Below are 24,771 nucleotides of genomic sequence, written 5' to 3' on the forward strand. Positions count from 1 at the left end.
GAGACCAGCAGATCGGGTTGGACGCTTTCAATCGGTCGTATTTATCGAGCACTTACTGTGCGCAAAGCACTGTACTGAGCCCTTGGGAGAGGACAATAGACCCATTCCCTGCCCACAGCGAGCTCCCAGTCGAGTAAAATGGGGATGAAGACTGTGAGCCCCACGTGGGACGGGGACTGCGTCTAACCTGATTAGCGTGCATTTACTCCAGCGCTTAGTACAGTGCCCGGCACCATGTAAAAGCTTAACAGATACCGTGAAAACAGATGCTTTAATATTAATATTCACCTCAATACGCATCCCCCTCATGTATTGCTTTTCATTCATTCATTCACGAATGAATTCATTCATTTGGGTAGGGACTGTCTTTGGGTAGGGACTGTCTCTATATGTTGCCAACTTGTCATCATCATCATCAATCGTATTTATTGAGCGCTTACTATGTGCAGAGCTCTGTACTAAGCGCTTGGGAAGTACAAATTGGCAACATCTAGAGACAGTCCCTACCCAACAGTGGGCTCACAGTCTAAAAGGGGGAGACAGAGAACAAAACCAAACATACTAACAAAATAAAATAAATAGAATAGATATGTACAAATAAAATAAATAAATAGAGTAAAAAAATATGTACAAACGTATATACATATATACAGGTATATATCCCTGTATATACGTATATATATCCTTGTCCTTCCCAAGCGCTTAGTACAGTGCTCTGCACACAGTAAGCGCTCAATAAATACGGTTGATGATGATGATGATTCAGTTGTATTTATTGAGCGCTTACTGAGCGCAGAGCACTGTACTAAGCGCTTGTTGTACACTTACTTTGTGCTAAGCACCGGAGAAAGCTGCATTGACAGTGATTTGGGCACCACCCTATCGTCACCCCGGGGGACTGAAAAACCTCACTTTAATCCCTGGATTTTAATAATAATAATGATGGTATTTGTTAAGCGCTTACTATGTGCAAAGCACTGTTCTAAGCGCTGGGGTGGGGGATGCAAGGTGATCAGGTTGTCCCACGTGGGGCTTACAGTCATCATCCCTATTTTACAGATGAGGTGACTGAGGCTCCGAGAAGTTAAGTGACTTACCCAAGGACACACAGCAGACATGTGGCAGAGCCGGGACTCGAACCCATGACCTCTGACTCCAAAGCCCGGGCTCTTTCCACCGAGCCACGCTGCTTTTCTGATTTTAGTTTCTTTGTTTACAGAACGGGGAGCATTAATCTTGAAGTGTCTCCCAAGGACTAGCAGACTCGTCTATTCCAGGGCCTAGAAGTTGCTGAGAGTTCTTCCGTAAATATTTATGTAAGAAGCTGATGAAAAAGGAGGGTTTCATAGTTGGAAGTACATGTGGATCCTCTTTTCTGGGAGGTTTTTTCCTCGTGTGCACGGAAATCGCTTAGTACAGTGCTCTGCACACAGTAAGCGCTCAATAAATACGATTGAATGAATGAAATCAAGACCGTCACCTCCGGAGATACAAATCTCCAGAGTTTCCGCTGGAAACAGCCTCACCGTAACCCGGGCGATCGTAAATCAGTCCGTCTCGAGCGCTGACCCTGTGCAGAGCACTGTACTGAGCGCTTGGGAGAGGACTGCACGGAGGAAGCGCTCAATACATACGCGTGAATGAATACAGTAGTGTGCATGGAAATCGCTTAGTACAATGCTCTGTGTACAGTAAGCGCTCAATAAATACAATTGAATGACTGAAATCAAGACTATCACCTCCTGAGATACAAACTCCAGAGTTTCCTCTGGAAACAGCCTCACCGTAACCCGGGCGATCGTAAATCAGTCCGTCTCGAGCGCTGACCCTGTGCAGAGCACTGTACTGAGCGCTTGGGAGAGGACTGCGCGGAGGAAGCGCTCAATACATACGCTTGGATGAATACAGTAGAACAGAATGGGCGGTCACAGTTTAGAGGGGGAGACGGACAGAAAAATAAATTACAGACATACAGAAGGTGCGTGGCTCAGTGGAAAGAACCCGGGCTTTGGAGTCAGAGGTCGTGGGTTCAAATCCCGGCTCCGCCAATTGTCAGCTGGGTGGCTTTGGGCAAGTCACTTCATTTCTCTGGGCCTCAGTTACCTCATCTGTAAAATGGGGATTAAGATTGTGAGCCCCACAAGGGACAACCTGATCACCTTGTATCCCCCAGCGCTTAGAACAGTGCTTTGCACATAGTAAGTGCTTAACAAATACCATCATCATTATTCTTATTAAGGTGGGGTGAATAAAGGGTTCGGATTTAAACATAAGGGTGATACAGGAGGGAGAGCGTGGCTCGGTGGAAAGAGCCCAGGCTTGGGAGCCAGAGGTCGTGGGTTCTAATCCCAGTTCCGCCGCTTGTCAGCTGGGTGACTTGGGCGAGTCACTTCACTTCTCTGGGCCTCAGTTCCCTCATCTGCAAAATGGGGATGAAGACTGTGAGCCGCACGTGGGACCATCTGGTCACCTTGTATCCCCCCAGCGCATAGAACAAGTGCTTGGCACACTGTAAACGCTTAACAAATACCATCATTATTATTATTAATATATTAGATCTGCTCCTCCTCCCCTCCCGATCGCCCCCATTCCCTCCCTTCCCCTCCCCACAGCACTTGTGTATATTTGTACCTATTTATTACTCTATCAATTTTTATTAATGATGCGCCTACAGCTATAATTCAGTTTATCTCTTTTGATACTATGGACAACTGTCTGCTCATTTGGTTTTGTTGTCCGTCTCCCCCTTCAATCAATCAGTCAATCGTATTTATTGAGCATTTACCGTGTGCAGAGCACTGTACTAAGCGCTTGGGAAGGACAAGTCGGCAACATATAGAGACAGTCCCTACCCAAGAGTGGGCTCACAGGCTAAAAGACCGTGAGCCCGTTGGGTAGGGATTGTCTCTGTCCGTTGCCGACTTGTCCTTGCCAAGCGCTTAGCACAGGGCTCCGCACACAGGAAGCGCTCAATACGGGCGATTGAAGGAATGAATCTGGGGAAGGCCCCTTGGAGGAGTGTGCTTCCCGGGAGGCTTCGGAGCCGAGGGGAAAGTGCCAGGCCGGAGGCAGGACGTGGGCGAGGGGTCGGTGGCACAGTAGACGAGATCAAAATGCGGTGAGTAAGTTGGCATGAGAGGAGCCAAGCGAACGTGCTGGGCCGGAGTCGGAAATCAGCGAGGTCGGATAAGAGGGGGCGAGCTGACGGACGGCTTGAAAGCCGGAGGAGGCTTTGAAACGAGCTTCCCAGCGCGAGGATTTCGTGACCCGGGATAATCAGTCCTGACCTGTTAATCCATCCCGACGTGCGGCAGGACAGAGCAGTCATTTTGAAAATCAGGAGGGGAGGAGAGAGAGAAAATCATGCGGGCGGGCGGACGCAGGCCCGCGGCGGAGCGACCGTAGGCTCCCGCTGTCGATCAGTGCCAGCGATGGGCCCTAAACGCTTTAATTTAAGCATCATTTATTACAGTATAAATATCCTTTTATATTGACTCACAAAAGGATGCTGTCGATATGGCGGGCTTATGCCATCCCAGCCTATTAAAGCGGGTTTTGAAGAAATCCAGTGCGTTCAGAAGATGTAAATAGTCATTTATCCTGCGGGTCGCCTATTTTTGCAACGGCATCTGCTAAGTTTATTAACCCTGGGAGCTTTTTTGGGGGGTCTTAAAGGAGTTGCGCTGCCTTATTTTCATCAGACCTTGGTTAAACACTTAATTTGGAGAAGCAGCGTGGCTCAGTGGAAAGAGCCCGGGCTTGGGAGTCAGAGGTCATGGGTTCAAATCCCGACTCCGCCACTTGTCTGCTGTGTGACCTTGGGCAAGCCATTTAACATCTCAGTGCCTCGGTTACCTCATCTGGAAAATGGGGATTAAGACTGTGAGCCCCATGCGGGATAACCTGTTTACTTTGTATCTACCTAGCGCTTAGAACAGTGCTTGGCATATAGTAAGCGCTTAACAAATGCCAAAATTATTATTATTATTATTATTATTATGAGCCTGCACCCTCAGGGAGAGAGGGGCTATATTGATTTGAGAAGAAGCATGGCTCAGTGGAAAGAGCCCGGGCTTGGGAGTCAGAGGTCACGGGTTCTAATCCTGGCCCCGCCACTTGTCAGCTGTGTGGCTTTGGGCAAGTCACTTCACTTCTCTGGGCCTCAGTTACCTCATCTGGAAAATGGGGATGAAGACTGTGAACCCCACGAGGGGCAACCTGATCACACTGTAACCTCCCCAGTGCTTAGAACAGTGCTTTGCACATAGTAAGCGCTTAACAAATACCATTATTATTATTATTTGTTTGAATCAGTTATTATTATTATTGTTATTATTCCGTCTCTATATGTTGCCAGCTTGTACTTCCCAAGCGCTTAGTACAGTGCTCCGCACACAGTAAGAGCTTAATAAATGCGATTGATTGATTGATTATTATGAGCCCTCTGGCGGAGAGGAGCTAAGCTTAGTACAGTGCTCTGCACATAGTAAGCGCTCAATAAATACGATTGATTGATTGATTGATTGTTTGAATCAGCGCCACCTGGTGGAGAGACTCCGCGTCTGTACCCCTACCAATCAGCGCCACCTGGTGGAAAGACGCTGCGTCTGCACCCCCCTCAATCAGCGCCACCTGGTGGAGAGACGTGCGTCTGCAACCCCCCAACCAATTAGCGCCACCTGGTGGGCAGACGCTGCGTCACTGCTCCTTAACTCGTGTCACCTGTTGGAGAGGCGCTCAGTCCAGAGCACGAGGGGGTTGTCCCGCCTCTCCCCAGGTCAGTGAGCGCCATTCCCGGATCCCCTCCCCCTGCACAGTGGCCTCTGCTCTTCCCACTAGGCCCCAGCTCCTCTCCGGGATCCATGGTGGACTGCCCTAACTCTGCTTGTCCCCCACGAGCGGCCTGGAAAGCCGTCCGGCCAACCGCTGCGGGACTTTGGTCCTCCGCCCTGCCCTTCTGGCCTTAAAAAATCCATCTGGCCTCTTCTCCGGCGCTTAGAACAGTGCTTTGCACATCGTAAGCGCTTAACAAATACCGTAATCATCATCTCCCGTCTCCCTAACTCCGCTTTTCCCCCTCGAGTGGCCTGGAAAGCCGTCCGGCCTACCGCAGCGGGACTTTGGTCCTCCGCCCTTCCCTCCTTGCCTTAAAAAAGCCATCTGGCCTCTTCTCCGGCGCTCAGAACAGTGCTTTGCACATAGTAAGCGCTTAACAAATGCCATAATCATCATCTCCCGTCTCCCGAGCCAACTCAGGTCGGGCACTTTCATCCCCAGGGGTGCCCGGCCCGTCAGATCGAAGAGGTTTCCGGTCGGGTTCGGTCACCCCTGAGGCAGAAGGGTTTTGCTCCGGCCTAGCCTGCCGGCTGGAGGATTGTCAAGCGCTTAGTACAGTGCTCTGCACACAGTAAGCGCTCAATAAATACGATGGATTGATTGTCAAGGACTCCTGGAAGGTGTAGGAGGGTTTCTTGGCCGCTGCAACTGTCAAGTGCCGGTCAATCAATCATCATCAATCGTATTTATTGAGCGCTTACTGTGTGCAGAGCACTGTACTAAGCGCAATCAATCATATTTATTGAGCGCTTACTGTGTGCAGAGCACTGTACTAAGCGCTTGGGAAGTACAAGTTGGGCCAACTCCAGCTGGAAGGCAGGGAAGTTGGTCTGAAAGAATCAATCAGGCCCTGGAGCTCGCCGCCACACTTCCGTCGAACCATTAGAAGAGGTAGCGTCGGCGCTGGGTTTCCAGACCCATCCATGGTATGTGTTTGGGGTGGACCGTGTGCGGAGCGCCCGGGCTTTGGAGTCCGAGGTCACGGGTTCAAATCCCGGCTCCGCCAACTGTCAGCTGTGTGACTCTGGGCGAGTCGCTTCGCTTCTCTGAGCCTCAGTTCCCTCATCTAGAAAATGGGGATGAAGACTGTGAGCCCCCCGTGGGACAGCCTGATGCCCGTGTATCTCCCCCAGCGCTTAGAACAGTGTTTGGCACATAGTAAGCGCTTAACAAAGACCATCATTATTATTATTCTCTGTGCCTCAGTTCCCTCATCTGTAAAATGGGGATGAAGACTGTGAGCCACCCGTGGGACAACCTCATCACCTTGTATCTCCCCCAGTGCTTAGAACAGTGCTTGGCACATAGTAAGCGCTTAACAAAGACCATCATTATTATTACTCTCTGTGCCTCAGTTCCCTCATCTGTAAAATGGGGATGAAGACTGTGAGCCCCCCGTGGGACAGCCTCATCCCCATGTATCTCCCCTAGCGCTTAGAACAGTGCTTGGCACATAGTAAGCGCTTAACAAATACCGTCATTATTATTATTCTCTGTGCCTCAGTTCCCTCACCTGTCAAATGGGGGTGAAGACTGTGAGCCCCCCGTGGGACAACCTGATCACCTGGTATCTCCCCCAGCGATTAGAACAGTGCTTGGTACATAGTAAGCGCTTAACAAATACCATCATTATTATTATTCTCCGTGCTTCAGTTCCCTCATCTGTAAAATGGGGATGAAGACTGTGAGGCCCCCGTGGGACAACCTGATCATCTTGTAACCTCCCCAGCGCTTAGAACAGTGCTGTGCATGTAGTAAGTGCTTAATAAATGCCATTATTATTATTATTATTAGCTGTCCTGCTAGGGGAGGTTAATCCTAGGGTGCAGGGGGGTGGTTGTCAGGCACTCAATAAATACAACCCCCCTTCAAAATGACCTTTTTAAAAAATGGTATTTGTTAAGCGCTTACTACGCATCAAGCACTGCATTAAGAGCCAGAGTAGATGCAAGCTAATCAGGTTGGACACAGTCCCCATCCCCGTTGGGGCTCACAGTCTTCATCCCCATTTTGCAGAGGAGGGAACTGAGGCTCAGAGAAGTGAAGTGACTCGCCCAGGGTCACACAGCAGGCAAGCGGCGGAACTGGGATTAGAACCCAGGTCCTTCTGATTCCCAGCCCGGACTCTATCCACTAGGCCACGTTGCTTTTTTCTATGACGATCCTATTCGATTTATTTTGTTAATGATGTGCCTATGGCTTTAATTCTATTTATTCTGATGGTTTTGACACCCATCTTCATATTTTGTTTTGTCGTCTGTCTCCCCCTTCTAGACTGTAAGCCCGCTGTTGGGTAGGGACCAGCTCTCGTTGTTGCGCTTAGTACAGTGCTCTGCACACAGTCAGCGCTCAATGAATACGATTGAATGAATGAATGACCCTTTCTCTGATTCCCAGGCACTCGGTGCATATTTTTATGGCTTTGGGAAGATTTGGATTATGTGCTAGAGATTAAGAAACTGCTGAGTTTATTGGCATTTTGTGTTCTTTATGAAGTGGTTTCTATTCAACTATTCTATTCTATTTTCTATTCTCATTCTATTCTATTCTATTCAAGCGCTTAGTACCATGCTCAAGCGTTTAGTACAGCGCTCTGCACACAGTCAGCGCTCAATGAATACGATTGAATGAATGAATGACCCGTTTCCCCCCCCATCTGATTCCCAGGCACTCGGTGCGTATTTTTATGGCTTTGGGAAGATTTGGATTATGTGCTAGAGATTAAGAAGCTGCTGAGTTTATTGGCATTTTGTGTTCTTTATGAAGTGGTTTCTATTCAACTATTCTATTCTATTTTCTATTCTCTTATTCTATTCTATTCTATTCAAGCGCTTAGTACCATGCTCAAGCGTTTAGTACAGTGCTCTGCACACAGTCAGCGCTCAGTGAATACGATTGAATGAATGAATGACCCGTTTCCCCCCCATCTGATTCCCAGGCACTCGGTGCGTATTTTTATGGCTTTGGAAAGATTTGGATTATGTGCTAGAGATTAAGAAGCTGCTGAGTTTATTGGCATTTTGTGTTCTTTATGAAGTGGTTCCTATTCAACTATTCTTTTCTATATTCTATTCTATTTTCTATTCTCTTATTCTATTCTATTCTATTCAAGCGCTTAGTACCATGCTCAAGCGTTTAGTACAGTGCTCTGCACACAGTCAGCGCTCAATGAATACGATTGAATGAATGAATGACCCGTTCCCCCCCCATCTGATTCCCAGGCACTCGGTGCGTATTTTTATGGCTTTGGGAAGATTTGGATTATGTGCTAGAGATTAAGAAGCTGCTGAGTTTATTGGCATTTTGTGTTCTTTATGAAGTGGTTTCTATTCAACTATTCTATTCTATTTTCTATTCTCTTATTCTATTCTATTCTATTCAAGCGCTTAGTACCGTGCTCAAGCGTTTAGTACAGTGCTCTGCACACAGTCAGCGCTCAATGAATACGATTGAATGAATGAATGACCCGTTCCCCCCCCCATCTGATTCCCAGGCACTCGGTGCGTATTTTTATGGCTTTGGGAAGATTTGGATTATGTGCTAGAGATTAAGAAGCTGCTGAGTTTATTGGCATTTTGTGTTCTTTATGAAGTGGTTTCTATTCAACTATTCTATTCTATTCTATTTTCTATTCTCTTATTCTATTCTATTCAAGCGCTTAGTACCATGCTCAAGCGTTTAGTACAGCGCTCTGCACACAGTCAGCGCTCAATGAATGCGATTGAATGAATGAATGACCCGTTTCCCCCCCATCTGATTCCCAGGCACTCGGTGCGTATTTTTATGGCTTTGGGAAGATTTGGATTATGTGCTAGAGATTAAGAAGCTGCTGAGTTTATTGGCATTTTGTGTTCTTTATGAAGTGGTTTCTATTCAACTATTCTATTCTATTTTCTATTCTCTTATTCTATTCTATTCAAGCGCTTAGTACCATGCTCAAGCGTTTAGTACAGCGCTCTGCACACAGTCAGCGCTCAATGAATGTGATTGAATGAATGAATGACCCGTTTCCCCCCCCATCTGACTCCCAGGCACTCAGTGTGTATTTTTATGTCTTTGGGAAGATTTGGATTATGTGCTAGAGATTAAGAAGCTGCTGACTTTATTGGCATTTTGTGTTCTTTATGAAGTGGTTTCTATTCAACTATTCTATTCTATTCTATTCTATTCTATTTTCTATTCTCTTATTCTATTCTATTCTATTCAAGCGCTTAGTACCGTGCTCAAGCGTTTAGTACAGTGCTCTGCACACAGTCAGCGCTCAATGAATACGATTGAATGAATGAATGACCTGTTTCCCCCCCATCTGATTCCCAGGCACTCGGTGCGTATTTTTATTGCTTTGGGAAGATTTGGATTATGTGCTAGAGATTAAGAAGCTGCTGAGTTTATTGGCATTTTGTGTTCTTTATGAAGTGGTTCCTATTCAACTATTCTTTTCTATATTCTATTCTATTTTCTATTCTCTTATTCTATTCTATTCTATTCAAGCACTTAGTACCGTGCTCAAGCGTTTAGTACAGTGCTCTGCACACAGTAAGCACTCAATAAATACGATTGATGATGATTGATGATATTCACATGTTCCGTGTATTACGCTACTTAAGTGGTGTGTGCCCTCTACTCGCACTTTATAATGCATGAGAAGCAGCGTGGCTCAGTGGAAAGAGCCCGGGCTTTGGAGTCAGAGGTCACGGGTTCAAATCCCGGCTCCGCCAATTGTCAGCTATGTGACCTTGGGCAAGTCACTTCACTTCTCTGGGCCTCAGTTCCCTCATCTGGAAAACGGGGATGAAGACTAGAGCTCCCCGTGGGACAACCTGATCACCTTGTAACCTCCCCAGCACTTTTAGAACAGTGCTTTCCACATAGTAAGCGCTTAATAAATGCCATCATCATCAACAGTGTTTTGCACGTAGTAAGCGCTTAATAGATGCCATTATTATTATTATCATTATGATAATAAAAAACGTGCTGACAACTTGGCTTCTGCCGTCAGCTAGCTTGGCCTAGTGGAAATAATAATAATATTAACAGTCTTAATCCCCATTTTTACAGATGAGGTAACTGAGGCTCAGAGAAGTGAAGTCACTTGCCCAAGGTCACACAGCAGACTTGTGGCGGAGCGGGATTCGAACCCACGACCTCTGACTCCAAAGCCCGGGCTCTTTCCACTGAGCCACGCTGTCTATATGTTTGTACATATTTATTACTCTATTTTACTTGTACATATCTGTTCTATTTATTTTATTTTGTTGGTGTGTTTGGTTTTGTTGTCTGTCTCCCCCTTCTAGACTGTGAGCCCGCTGTTGGGTAGGGACCGTCTCTATATGTTGCCAACTTGGACTTCCCAAGCGCTTAGTACAGTGCTCCGCACACAGTAAGCGCTCAATAAATATGATAGATTAATAGTGATAATTATGGTATTTGCTAAAGGGCTTACCGATACGCTAAGCACCGAGGTGGGGTCCGGGATAATCAGATGAACCTCAGTTTCCACCCCACATGGGGCTCACAGTCCAAGGGGGAGGTAGAACGGGGTTTACGACCCATTTTACAGATGATAAAACTCAGGAACAGACAAGTTAAGTGACTTGCCGGAGGGCATAAACGGGCAAATGGTGGTGCTGGATTTCGAACCCAGATCCCTCGACTCCCAAGTCTGTGCTCTTTCCACTAGGCCACCCTGCTTTTCAAGAACGCTGGCAATCAGTCAGTCAGCAGTATTTATCGATCTCAAAGTAGAGGGGGAAACAGGGACCGTGTTCTCAACGTCGATCGCTTCGTAATTGCCGACCGAGGGCCATCGTGGTGATCCTGATTATTTTTCTGACGATTTTCCTCCTTCAAGGCCTGAAACTGCCTCCTCCTCCAGGCTCCATTCCATAGCAGCAGCTGCTAGGGGTGGGAGGATGGATAATTTTAGCTCCAAGGAGCGGCGGGGCCTGGGAGAAAGAGCGTGGGCCCCGCAGTCAGGCGACCTGAGTTCTAATCCTGGCCCCACCGCTTGCCTGCTGGGTGACCTTGGGCAGGTCGCTTACCTTCTCTGGGCCTCAGTTCACCCGTCTGAAAAGGGGGATTCAATACCTGTTTTACTTTGTCTCCCCCTTCTAGCCTGTGAGCCCGCTGTTGGGTAGGGACCGGCTCTAGATGTTGCCGACTTGGACTTCCCAAGCGCTTAGTACAGTGCTCTGCACACGGTAAGCGCTCAATAAATACGATTGGATGAATGAATGAATGTTTTCTCCCTACCTTATGCGGGACAGGGACTGTTTCTGATCCGACTGTATCCGCCCCGTTTTTTGATCCGCGGTAAGCGCTGAACGGATGGGTTCTCATCCCGGCTCTGCCGCTTGTCAGCTGTGTGACCTTGGACAAGTCACTTCACTTCTCTGGGCCTCAGTTCCCTCCTCTGTCAAATGGGGATGAAAACTAGGGAGCCCCACGTGGGACATCCTGATTGCCTTGTATCTACCTCGGCGCTTAGAACAGCGCTTGGCACATAGTAAGCGCTTAACAAATCCCATCATTATAAAGAAGCAGCTTGGCTTAGTGGAAAGAGCCCGGGCTCAGGAGTCAGAGGTCGTGGGTTCTAATCCCGGCTCCGCCACTTGTCAGCTGTGGGACTTTGGGCAAGTCATTTCACTTCTCAGTGCCTCAGTGACCTCATCTGTAAAATGGGGATTAAGACTGTGAGCCCCACGTGGGACAACCTGATTACCCTGTATCTACCCCGGCGCTTAGAACAGTGCTCGGCACATAGTAAGCGCTTAACAAATACCAACATTATTAACATTATTATTGCTATTTTGTAGAGGAGGAAGCACAGGTCGGGAATCAGTCCATGGTATTTATTGAGCGCTTACTGCGTGCAGAGCGCTGTACTAAGCATTCGGGAGCGTACAACACAACGGAAACAGGTTAAATGACTTGCCCAGGGGCACAGAGCTGTGACTAGAAACTACAAGCTCCTTGTGGGCAGGAAGGATGTCTGCCAATTTTGTCGAATTCTCCCAAGCGCTCATTTCAAGGCGCTGCACACAGTACCTACAGTTGATTGATTAGCACGCCCAGCTCTGTGCTTTTAATAATAATAATAATAATAAATAATAATAATTCTGGTATTTAAGCACTTACTATGAGCCGAGCATTGTTCTAAGCACTGGACTCGCTTAACCAACCTGTTATTTCTTATTCAGTGCCTGTTTTCCTAGATTGATTTCTCTTTATACCCCCTTTAAACACGAATAAGTAGCCATGATCCTTGTCCTCCAGGAATTTACATTCTAGCCAGGAAGACAGACACTAAAATAATTCACAGCAAGAAGAAAGAAGGGCCCAGACTGAGCCCCCTCCTTCCTCTCCCCCTCCCCACAGCACCTGTATATATGTATATATGTTTGTACGGATTTATTATTCTATTTATTGATTTATTTTATTTGTACATATTTATTCTATTTATTTTATTTTGTTAATATGTTTTGTTTTGTTCTTTGTCTCCCCCTTCTAGACTGTGAGCCCGCTGTTGGGTAGGAACCGTCTCTATATGTTGCCAACTTGGACTTCCCAAGTGCTTAGTACAGTGCTCTGCAATCAATCAATCATATTTATTGAGCGCTTACTGTGTGCAGAGCACTGGACTAAGCGCTTGGGAAGTACAAGTTGGCAACATATAGAGACGGTCCCTACCCAACAGTGGGCTCACAGCACACAGTAAGTGCTCAATAAATATGATTGAATGAATGAGTGAAAAGAAGGGGAAGGAGACAGCACTACACCAAAGAGCACCGTGACCTTAGGCAAGTCACTTAACTGCTTTGTGCCTCAGTTTCCTCATAAAATGGGGATTAATTACCCGTTCTCCCTCCCACTTATCATCATCATCATCATCATCAATCCTATTTATTGAGTGCTTACTATGTGCAGAGCACTGTACTAAGTGCTTGGGAAGTACAAATTGGCAACATATAGAGACAGTCCCTACCCAACAGTGGGCTCACAGTCTAAAAAGGGGAGACAGAGAACTAAACCAAACATACTAACAAAATAAAATAGACTAGATATGTACAAGCAAAATAAATAAATAAATAGAGTAATAAATATGTACAAACATATATATATATATATACAGGTGCATATATATACAGTATATACATATATACATATATATGTATATATATACAGTATATACATATATACATATATATGTATATATATACAGTATATACATATATATGTATATATATACAGTATATACATATATACATATTTATATACAGTATATACATATATACCTAGGCTGTGAGCTCCAAGTAAGACAAGGATTAGGTCCAGTCTGATTGATTTGTATCTACCCCAGCGCTTAGGACACGTATTAAGTGCTTAACGAATACCAGGATAATAGATAGAGCGCTTCTGCTCAGCAGAAAGAAGCCAAGATGGCTCTGAGCTAGCCCGTGGAAGTAGAAGAGCTGGATTGATTTTTTTTTTTTTAATCCACTTGCCTTCAGTCAGGGATTTTCCCAGGGAGGGAACCTTCCCGATGGCATTTATTAATGAGAGGATGAAGGGGAGTGATTGAATTGGGGCTTGCTTCATTGAGCCACTTCCTTACAGCTGACCTTTTGAATCCCCGGCGGTTTTGTCATGCATTCTTTTTTATCCCTAATTTCTGGCACTAGGATGAAAATGATCAGGATCCATCAGGGCGCCTGGCGCAGGCCTCTTCTTCCTCGGTTCTTGCTCCTTTTCAGCTCGGCGAGGTTTTTGACCGAGGACGGGTATCATCCCTCCAGGAGGCCTTCCCAGACTGAGCCCCTTCCTTCCTCTCCCCCTCGTCCCCCTCTCCATCCCCCCATCCTACCTCCCCATAGCACCTGTATATGTGTATATATGTTTGTACATATTTATTACTCTATTTATTTATTTATTTTACCTGTACATATCTATTCTATTTATTTTATTTTGTTAGTATGTTTGGTTTTGTTCTCTGTCTCCCCCTTTTAGACTGTGAGCCCACTGTTGGGTAGGGACCATCTCTATATGTTGCCAACTTGTACTTCCCAAGCGCTTAGTACAGTGCTCTGCACACAGTAAGTGCTCAATAAATGCAATTGATTGAGTGATCCCTCTAGTATTTCACGGCCCTGGGCGGAGAATTAGACCTGGAATCTGGGGGAGGAGGGAGAAAGCTGTATTCCCACACCGTAGAGAAGCAGCATGGCCTAGTGGAAAGAACCCGGAGTCAGAGGAACCAGGCTCTAATCCCAACTCCACCACTTCCCTGCTGTGCGACCTTGGGCAAGTCACTTAAACTTTGCTGTGCCTCAGTTCCCTCATCCGCACAACGGGGATTCAGAACTTGTTTTCCCTCCTTCTTAGACTGTTGAGCCCCATGTGGGATCTGCTTATCAATCAATCAATCAATCGTATCTATTGAGCGCTTACTGTGTGCAGAGCACTGTACTACGCGCTTGGGAAGTCCAAGTTGGCAACATATAGAGACGGTCCCTACTCAACAGTGGGCTCACAGTCTAGAATCATCATCATCAATCGTATTTATTGAGCGCTTACTGTGTGCAGAGCACTGTACAAGCACTTGGGAAGTACAAATTGGCAACATGTAGAGACAGTCCCTACCCAACAGTGGGCTCACAGTCTAAAAGAATCTTATATCTACTCTAGTGCTTGGCACTTGAACTTAACAAATACTGCAGGTATTGTTATTATTAGTTTAATAGTACTTTTAAAGCGCTTACTACGTGCCAGGCACTGGACTAGAAACAAGATAATCAGATTGGACACAGTCCCTGTCCCGCTCGAGGCTCACGGTCGTCATCCCCATTTTACAGATGAGGTAACTGAAGCCCAGAGAAGTGAACTGACTTGCCCAAGATCACACAGCAGATGAGTGGCGGAGCCGGGATTAGAACCCAGATCCTCCGGTGCCCTGGCTGTTGCTCTGATTTGATCAGAGGAACCTCTCCCTCTCTCTCTGTCTCTCTCCATCTCTCTCTCCTTCCCTCTCTGTCTCTCTCCGCTACCAGTAGTCTATCGAGGATTTCTGTCCAGGATCACACCGTTCCTCTAGCCCATGTCTCCCAGCTTCGCGTGCCAAACGCATTTCCCGTCGAAAAGCAACTACGCCTCAGATCGGCCATCCCGGGTGACTCCTGTTCCTCCTTCGGAGGAAAAGGGGACATTTCCTAGGCCTGCAGGCAGTGTTCCAGTTGGAGTCCGATGAAAGCAGCAGCCTGACAAATTGATATTCGGGTGGGATTGCCGTACTTAGCGCTGCAGGGGCTGGACTGCAAGGGATTTTTAACCTAGATTCCCAAGGCAGACTGGTGCCGGGACCAATTTGAGACAGGTAACAATACTAATAATAATAATAATTGTGGTATTTAAGTGCTGGAGTGATACAATCAAATTGGGTTAGACACAGTCTCTGTCCCACATGAGACTCACAGGCTCCATCCCCATTTTCCAGATGAGGCCTGGAGAAGTGAAGCGACTTGACCAAGGTCCCGCAGCAGACGAGTGGCGGAGCCGGGATTAGAACCCAGGTCCTGTGACCCCTAGGCCACGCTACCTCTCAAGTGCTGTCCCACATAGGGCTCACAGTCTTAATCCCCCTTTTCCAGATGAGGGAACTGAGGCCTAGAGGAGGTAACTGAGGCACAGAGAAGTTGTGACTTGCCCAAAGTCACACAGCTGACAAGTGGCGGAGCCGGGGTTTGAACCCATGACCTCTGACTCCAAAGCCCGGGCTCTTTCCACTGAGCCGTGCTGCTTCTGAAATAATCTAAAGAGCCCAAGAAACTCCAGACTGTAAGCTCACGGTGGGCAGGGAAAGTGTCTGTTATATCGTTGTGTTGTACTCTCTCGAGCGCTTAGTACAGTGCCCTGAACACTCTAAACTTTCAAGAAATACAGTTGATTGATGGGAGAGATCAATGGATAACTGAAAGTAAGAGGAAAGGTGAAGGGAACTGGGGTTTGTTTTACTTGGAGAAGAGAAGACTGAGGAGGCCATTGATTTCCAATCCGTTGAGGGCTGTTTGTTCATGAGGCTGGTTGCTGATCAGGGATTGTCACTCTTGCCGTATTATTATTATTATTACTATTATTATTATGATTATTATTATTATTGCCATATTGTCCATTCCCAAGCGCTTAGTACAGTTCTCGGCACACAGTAAGCGCTCGATAAATGCGATTGAATGAATGAACATTCAGTTGCTCTCCGTCTCTAATGAGAACCAAACAAAAGGGCCAAATAATAATAATGATGGCATTTTATTAAGTGCTTACTATGTGCAAAACACTGTTCTAAGCGCTGGGGAGGTTACAAGGGGATCAGGTTGTCCACGGGGGGCTCACAGTCTTAATCCCCATTTTACAGAGGAGGTAACTGAGGCACGGAGAAGTGAAGTGACTTGCCCAAAGTCACCCAGCTGACAATTGGCGGAGCCGGGATTTGAACCCGGAACCTCTGACTCCAAAGCCCAGGCCCTTTCCACTGAGCCACGCAGCAGGGGAGATTGTGGCTAGACAGAAGGAAGAACTTTTTGGCAGGCGAGGTGATAAAATTCTGGATTGAGTTGCTAAGGGATGCTGTGGCAAACCTCCAGGCATGGAAAGAGTGAAGTAATAATAATAATAATAATGATAATAATGGTATTTTTAAGTGCTTACTATGTGCAAAACACTGTTCTAAGCCGGGGGAGGCTACAAGGTGATCAGGTGGTCCCATGGGGGGCTCACAGTTTTAATCCCCATTTTACAGATGAGGTAACTGAGGCACAGAGAAGTGAAGTGACTTCTCAGTTAAGTACGAAGTAGACCACCTTCTGACCCGGAAGCTTTTGTTATTCACCCACTTGGAGGCAGAGGGGTGGACCAGATGACCTCCGGATTGTGCGCTTGATTTCTGGAACCTGATCGCGGAATGAATTTCAGCTTTAATCAGTCAATTCTTGAGCGCCTACTGTGTGCAAAGCAGTGCACTAAGCACTTGGGAGAATAGAGTAAAATGAGAAGACACGATCTCTGCCCTCCAAGAGTTTAGCGGGGCCACCCTCTAGACTGTGAGCCCGTTGTTGGGTAGGGACCGTCTCTATATGTTGCCAACTTGTACTTCCCAAGCGCTTGGTACAGTGCTCTGCACACAGTAAGCGCTCAATAAATACCACTGAATGAATGAATGAAGGAAAATAATTTACAGCTAGGAGGAAGGAGGAAAAGGGGATGCGTACTTGGTGTGGAGAGAGATAATGCCGGCAGTTGTGAGAATACGAGATGAGAAATGCCGCAGTAGCAATTATCGGGGTGTGGAGATTAGAGATTAAATCGAAACCTTCTACGGTTCTTCCCCCGCCGTCTCCCTCAGCTTTCCCACCAGCTTTTTGTAGAGGAAAAGAGCGAGCAGGGCGACATGAGGGTCCGGCCCCAGAGAACCCCAGGGAAAAGGCACTGGCTTCGCGCCTACCCCCTCCCCTCCGTAATGGAACCGTGGGTTCGGCGATTTTCCCGAGGAAATTACACGTCCCCTGTCATGACTTCGTGATATCAAGCCTTAAATTACATGGTTTTTTAATAGTGAGGGAACACTGACTGTTCCCACTCTGCCCCCACACTCCCTTTCTTTGTGGCTTCGAGGGCCCTGCGGTGAGCAATGCCTAATGGGGGAGGGAGAAGGGAACCTGAGGGGAGCAGAGTCATTAGGGAGCCTTGAGCCCACTCAGATTTCAAAGCCTCGAAGCTCTCTCTCAGCACTTGGGACTCTTGGCCTGCCCGTTTCCTCAGGAGACTTTCTCATTGCCAAGTTCATTCAGAGCCGAGGACCTGAGAGACGTTTCCTTCAGGATCGGAGAGATGTTTCCTTAGGATTGGAGAGATGATTCCTTAGGACCGGAGAGATGATTCCTTCAGGGCCAGAGAGATGTTTCCTTTAGGGCCTGAGAGATGTTTCCTTTAGGGCCAGAGAGATGTTTCCTTTAGGGCCAGAGAGACGTTTCCTTCAGGCCTGGAGAAATGGTTCCTTTAGGCCCAGGGAGACGGTTCCTTCAGGCCCGGAGAAATGGTTCCTTTAGGCCCAGAGAGATGGTTCCTTCGTGCCTGGAGAAATGTTTCCTTCAGACCCAGAGAGACGGTTCCTTCGGGCTCAGAGAAATGTTTTCTTTAGATCCAGAGAGACAGTTCTTTCAGCACCAGAGAGATGTTTCCTTCAGGACCGGAGAGATGTTTCCTTAGGACCGGAGAGATGATTCCTTCAGGGCCAGAGAGACTTTTCCTTCAGGGCCAGAGAGACGTTTCCTTCAGGCCCGGAGAAATGGTTCCTTTAGGCCCAGAGAGATGGTTCCTTCGTGCCTGGAGAAATGTTTCCTTCAGACCCAGAGAGACAGTTCCCTTAGGCCCAGACAAATGGTTTCTTCAGGACCAGAGAGATGTTTCCTTAGGATCGGAGAGATGTTTCCGTAGGACCGGAGAGATGATTCCTTTAAGGCCAGAGAGACTTTTCCTTCAGGGCCAGAGAGATGTTTCCTTCAGGCCCAGAGAGATGTTTCCTTCAGACCCAGAGAAATGGTTCCTTTAGGCCCAGAGAGACAGTTCCTTCAGGCCCAGAGAAATGTTTCCTTCAGGCCCAGAGAAATGGTTCCTTTAGGCCCAGAGAGATGGTTCCTTTGGGCCCGGAGAAATGTTTCCTTCAGACCCAGAGAGACAGTTCCTTTAGGCCCAGACAAATGGTTCCTTCAGGACCGGAGAGATGTTTCCTTAGGACCGGGGAGATGTTTCCTTAGGACCAGATTGATGATTCCTTCAGAGCCAGAGAGACTTTTCCTTCAGGGCCAGAGAGACTTTTCCTTTAGGGCCAGAGAGATGTTTCCTTCAGGGCCAGAGAGACGTTTCCTTCAGGCCCGGAGAAATGGTTCCTTTAGGCCCAGGGAGATGGTTCCTTTAGGGCCAGAGAGACGTTTCCTTCAGGCCTGGAGAAATGGTTCCTTTAGGCCCAGGGAGACGGTTCCTTCAGACCCAGAGAGACAGTTCCTTTAGGCCCGGACAAATGTTTCCTTCAGGCCCAGAGAGTTGTTTCCTTCAGGCCCAGAGAAACGTTTCCTTCCACACCGGCCACCCATCCCGGGAAGCTGTCATGACCCCTGAGCCCAGAGGGGAGGGAGCATGTGACATACAGGGCCACCTTCCCACCATGACCGCATTTCGCCGAAAGGGGTGAGAAATCAAGGAAGCCTTTGCTGTAGAGACTGAGAGCCATTCTGGGAAACCGAAGGAAAATCTGGAGCCTGAAAAGAGGGAAATAATAATAATAATGATGGTATTTGTTAAACACTTACTATGTGCAAAGCACTTTTCCAAGCAGTGGGGAGGTTACAAGGTGATCAGGTTGTCCCACGGGGGGCTCACAGTTTTAATCTCCATTTTACAGTTGACGTAACTGAGGCACAGAGACGTTAAGTGACTTGCCCAAAGTCACACAGCTGACCATTACAGGAAAGTGGTCTGCACTCTTAAAATAATTAACAGTAATAATTGTGGAACTTGTTAAATGCTTACTGTTTGCCAGGTTCTGTTCTAAATGTTGGGGTGGGTACAAGCAAATCGAGTTGAATGCAGTCTACCATGTGGGACAGGGACTGTGTCATTCACTCATTTATTCAATCGTATTTATTGAGTGCTTGCTGTGTGCAGAGCACTGTACTAAGGGCTTGGGAAGTGCAAGTTGGCAACATATAGAGACGGTCCCTACCCAACAGCAGGCTCACAGGCTAGAAGGGGGAGACAGACAACAAAACAAAACATATTAACAAAATAAAATAAATAGAATAAATATGTGCAAGTAAAATAAATACAGTAATAAATATTTACAAACATATATACATATATATATACAGGTGTCCAACCTGATTTGCCGGTATATATCCCAGCGCTTGACACGTAGTAAGCACTTAACAAATACCATTAATATTGCCATCATCATCATCAATAATAAATACAATTGCTCAACCTCTCTCCTGCTGCCACCCCTCGCTTCTCCCGGACCCAAATATTCTAGGATGGATGGGACCGAAGCCATGTGACTTCTGGTGTCCCCGCTGTGTGTTGTGTTGTGTGTGTTCATGGTTCTCTGTCCATTCTCACAGGTAAATCATCCCCGAGCCCTGTGAGAAGAAGGGGGAGAGACTCTATTTATTTATTTATTTAATTTGAACATATTTATTCTATTTATTTTATTTTGTTAATATGTTTTGTTTTGTTGTGTGTCTCCCGCTTCTAGACTGTGAGCCCGCTGTTGGGTAGGGACCGTCTCTCTATGTTGCCAACTTGGACTTCCCAAGCGCTTAGTACAGTGCTCTGCACACAGTAAGCGCTCAATAAGTACGATTGAATGAATGAGTCAGTTTGGACCTGCCCTCGTCCCTGGGCGGAAGGTTGCATTTGGGGTATTTTCAGCCTGTTTCCTGTCTCCGTCTCAGTTTAGTGCTTTGACTTCCCAGTGGCCTCCTGCCAACAACCTCGTTTTGATCGATCTTCTCATCCTCCTAGACTGTGAGCTCTCTGTGGGCAGGGAGTGTCTCTGTTTATTGTCGTATTGTCCTCTCCCAAGCGCTTAGTACAGTGCCCTGCACATCGTGAGCGCTCAATAAATACGATTGGCCGACCGACTGACTCGTCCCCTTGGAGGGAAATAGGAGCTGCCGGCCGCGGTCACTTTGTCCCCAGACCAATTCCTGGGGAGGATCCAATCCGGCCACGCTTCCTGGCGGTGTCGGCTGGGTGTCCTCTTCCCGCCATCCCCTCCGGTTTTGGCGGGGGACAAAAGACGCCACAGATGACCGAGCGCTCGGGAGGACACGTGGGCTGCGGCCAGAAGCAGATTGGAGGCAAGTCTGTATTTTAGTTGAGGGATGGCACTTATGTCATAATTAGCAAGTACAAATTTCAAGAGGTTTGCCAAAAGCAGGAGCCTGCAAACCCGGGCCCCAAACCTCCAGCCGACGTTGCGTTCGTTCTTTGAAAAACGCGGAGAAAATGCTAACCTCTCATGGATCGCCGAGCTCCTAGTCCCGGGGGAAGCCATCAAGGGGGCAAGTGTATGGCCAGAGAGACTCTGCCCGTGGAGATGGAAGAAAATGGCAATGAATAACAGCGAGTCCCGCACGGGGGATGGGTTCGTGGCTGAAAATATGCTGCAGAAAAACGCAGAAGGGAACCTGTTCTCCTTCATCCTTTGGAATGTGCACTGCGTCTCAGTCAGCATTGCTCTGCCGCTGCTGCTCACTGCAGCTGGCTTCCTGGAGGGTTTTTATTTTTAAATGATGTTTTTTAAGAGCTTACTGTGTGCCAGGCATGACACTAAACCCTGGGATAGATACAAGCTAATCAGGTTGGACACGGTCCGAGTCCCACCTGGGGCTCCCAGTCTTAATCCCCATTTGAAGAGGGAACTGAAGCCCGGAGAAGTGAGGTGAATTGCCCGAGGTCACCCAGCAGACAAGTGGCAGAGCTGGGATTAGAACCCAGGTCCTTCTGACTCCTAAATCTGGGCTCTATCCACTAGGCCACACTGCTTCTCTTGAGTTTACGGATGTTCGACTCGGAGTGCTTCAAGGAAGGATATGCTTCAAGGAAGGAAGGATGGACATTAGGACTGTGAGCCCCCAGTGGGACAACCTGATCACCTTGTAACCTCCCCAGAGCTTAGAACAGTGCTTTGCACGTAGTAAGCGCTTAATAAATGCCATTATTATTATTATTATTATTATATGCCCACAGGGGTGTTCAGATACCATATGAATGTATATGTAAATAATTGTCTTTCTCACAAGGGAAAATCAGTTGGCTGCAACATGCCAACTTCTGCAAATAGGCCAATCATTTGTCCGCTAAATCCATGCTTAATAAATGCATAAATAATAATAATAATAATGATGGCATTTATTAAGCGCTTACTATGCACAAAGCACTGTTCTAAGCGCTGGGGAGGTTACAAGGTGATCAGATTGTCCCACGGGGGGCTCACAGTCTTCATCCCCATTTTACAGATGAGGGAACTGAGGCACAGAGAAGTGAAGTGACTTGCCCAAAGTCACACAGCCGACAATTGGCGGTGCCGGGATTTGAACCCATGACCTCTGACTCCAAAGCCTGGGCTCTTTTCCACTGAGCATATTATAGAGCATAGGGGATGAGTAAAGTAAGCATCCACACATCCATCAATGATATTTATTGAGTGCTTACTGTGTGAAGGGCACTGTACTAAGCACTTGGGAGAGTCCAATATAACAGAGCTGGTAGATTCATTCCCTGCCCACAGCGAGCTTACCCTCTAGCTTTCTGTCTATGGTCCGTATCATTCCTCTTACCCGTAAATCATTTTACGTCCGGCTCTCCTTTCAGTTGGTAAGCTCCTCCAGGGTAGGGATTGTGTCTTCTATCGTACTCTCCCAAGCGCTCTGTGCAGTGCTCAGGAGGGGCTCACTCACAACCACTGTGACTGTGAGCCCACTGTTGGGTAGGGACCGTCTCTATACGTTGCCAACTTGTACTTCCCAAGCGCTTAGTACAGTGCTCTGCACACAGTAAGCGCTCAATAAATACGATTGAAGGAATGAATGAATGAATGAACCACTGGTTGTTTGGTGGATCGATTGATTCTGAAGGAGCAGCTGTCCCAAGCAGGGATCGGGCTGTCGACCGCCACCCTTTTGCCCTTAGCTTGAGCTCAGCTGCGTTTGCTTTCCGGCTCGTCTCCACCCTCCGACTTTTCTTCGTGAGCGTGGGGGCTCCAAGCGGGCCGGGATTTGGGGGTGGCCGGAGTGAGGACCGGGAAGGGTGGGCTTTTAAGGACCGAGAGCTGCCATCTTGGGTCTCTTTGGCTCTGAGTGGAAGTTTCTAGGTCTTGTCAAGTCACCCCAATAGGTCCGCCTCACCGCTGGGCCTCTTGGGATTATCTTTCTACAGAAACGCCCTGGGCCTGTCACACCCCTCCTCAAAAATCTCCAGTGGTTGCCTATCAACCTTCACATGAAGCAAAAACTCCTCACTACCGGCTTCAAAGCTCTCCATCATCTTGCCCCCTCCTACCTCACCTCCCTTCTCTCCTTTTCCAGCTCAGCCCGCACCCTCCGCTCCTCTGCCGCCGCTCACCTCCTCACCGGGCCTCGTTCTCGCCTGTCCGGCCATCGATTCCCGGCCCACGTCCTACCTCTGGCCTGGAATGCCCTCCCTCCTCACAACCACCAAACTAGCTCTCTTCCCCCTTCAAAACCCTACTGAGCGCCCACCTCTTCCAGACTGAGCCCCCCCTTTCCTCTTCTCCTCCTCCCCTCCCCATCGCCCCGACTCCCTCCCTCTGCTGTACCCCTTTCCGCGCCCCATAGAGCTTCTGTATATTCTTACATATTTATTATTCTGTTTATTTTATTCATGATGTGTAATAATAATGATGGCATTTATTAAGCGCTTACTATGTGCAAAGCACCGTTGTAAGCGCTGGGGATGTTACAAGGTGATCAGGTTGTCCCACGGGGGGCTCACAGTCTTAATCCCCATTTTACAGATGAGGGAACTGAGGCCCAGAGAAGTGACTTGCCCAAAGTCACACAGCTGACAATTGGCGGAGCTGGGATTAGAACCCATGACCTCTGACTCCAAAGCCCGGGCTCTTTCCACTGGGCCACACTGCTTCTCTATGTGTATATCTGTAGATATATAGATAGATATCGATCTATAATTCTATTTACCTATTTCGATGCTATCGACGCCTGTCTACTTGTTTTGTTTTGTGGTCTGTCTCCCCCCTTCTAGACTGTGAGCCCGTTGTTGGGTAGGGATTGTTTCTATCTGTTGCCGAATTGTCCTTTCCAAGCGCTTAGCCAGTGCTCAGCACACAGTAAGCGCTCAATAACTTCGACTGAATGAACGAACGGGAGCGGACGTCCGTCACGGGGGCCGCGCTAACCTCTCGCCTCTCCTTCCCGCCAGGATGACGAGGTGGTTCTCCAGTGCACGACCGCCATCCACAAGGAGCAGCAGAAGCTCTGCCTGGCGGCGGAGGGCTTTGGCAACCGACTCTGCTTCCTGGAGTCCACGTCCAATTCCAAGGTGAGCCGGACACGGCCGGAGCGGCCCCGGGGACCGCCGGCACGTGACACTTGCTTCTGACATCGCAGCCTCGTTTGTTCTCCATTGTTCATTCTGTTCCTGGTTAATTTGGGATGCCCCATAGGGAATTTTTTTATTTACGGTATTTGGTAAGCACCCGACAAACACCACAATTATTATCAGCCCCTTCCTTCCTCTCCCCCTCGTCCCCCTCTCCATCCCCCCATCTTACCTCCTTCCCTTCCCCACAGCACCTGTATATATGTATATATGGTTGTACATATTTATTACTCTATTTATTTATTTATTTATTTATTTTACTTGTACATTTCTTTCCTATTTTATTTTGTTGGTATGTTTGGTTCTGTTCTCTGTCTCCCCCTTTTAGACTGTGAGCCCACTGTTGGGTAGGGACTGTCTCTATGTGTTGCCAATTTGTACTTCCCAAGCGCTTAGTACAGTGCTCTGCACATAGTAAGCGCTCAATAAATACGATTGATTGATTTATTGATTGATTGATTATCACTATGCACTTCCATCTGTATTCGCCCCAGTTAAATTAGAAACGCCCCGGGGCCGGGGGCCGCGTCTACTACTTTAACTGTACGCTTCCAGGTGCCCAGTACAGCGTTCTGCAGATAGTAGACACTCAGTAAATCCTTCCTTCCCCCTCGTCTACAAGGCCCGCCCCTCCATCGTCTGAGGAAATGTCCTCGGCTTGGCAGGAAATTAAATGTGTCGGTGATGGGCGTTTGAGGGAATTTTGTGACAAGAACAAAACCTCAGCTAGTCAAGCTTGAGTTTATTCCC

At 47.6% G+C, this 24,771-nt stretch overlaps 1 protein-coding gene across 1 annotated transcript in view; it reads left to right on the forward strand.

The window, feature by feature from the left end:
• Positions 1-24,771, forward strand: part of RYR2 (ryanodine receptor 2) — a 307,123-nt gene that overhangs the window by 39,833 nt on the left and 242,519 nt on the right. Inside the window, exon 2 of the mRNA XM_038761058.1 lies at positions 23,842-23,961. Coding sequence (XP_038616986.1) covers positions 23,842-23,961 — 120 coding nt within the window. The remainder of the gene's footprint in view (positions 1-23,841; positions 23,962-24,771) is intronic.

This window comes from Tachyglossus aculeatus, chromosome 19, assembly GCF_015852505.1.
Source record: "Tachyglossus aculeatus isolate mTacAcu1 chromosome 19, mTacAcu1.pri, whole genome shotgun sequence".
NCBI classification, from domain to species: Eukaryota; Metazoa; Chordata; class Mammalia; order Monotremata; family Tachyglossidae; genus Tachyglossus; species Tachyglossus aculeatus.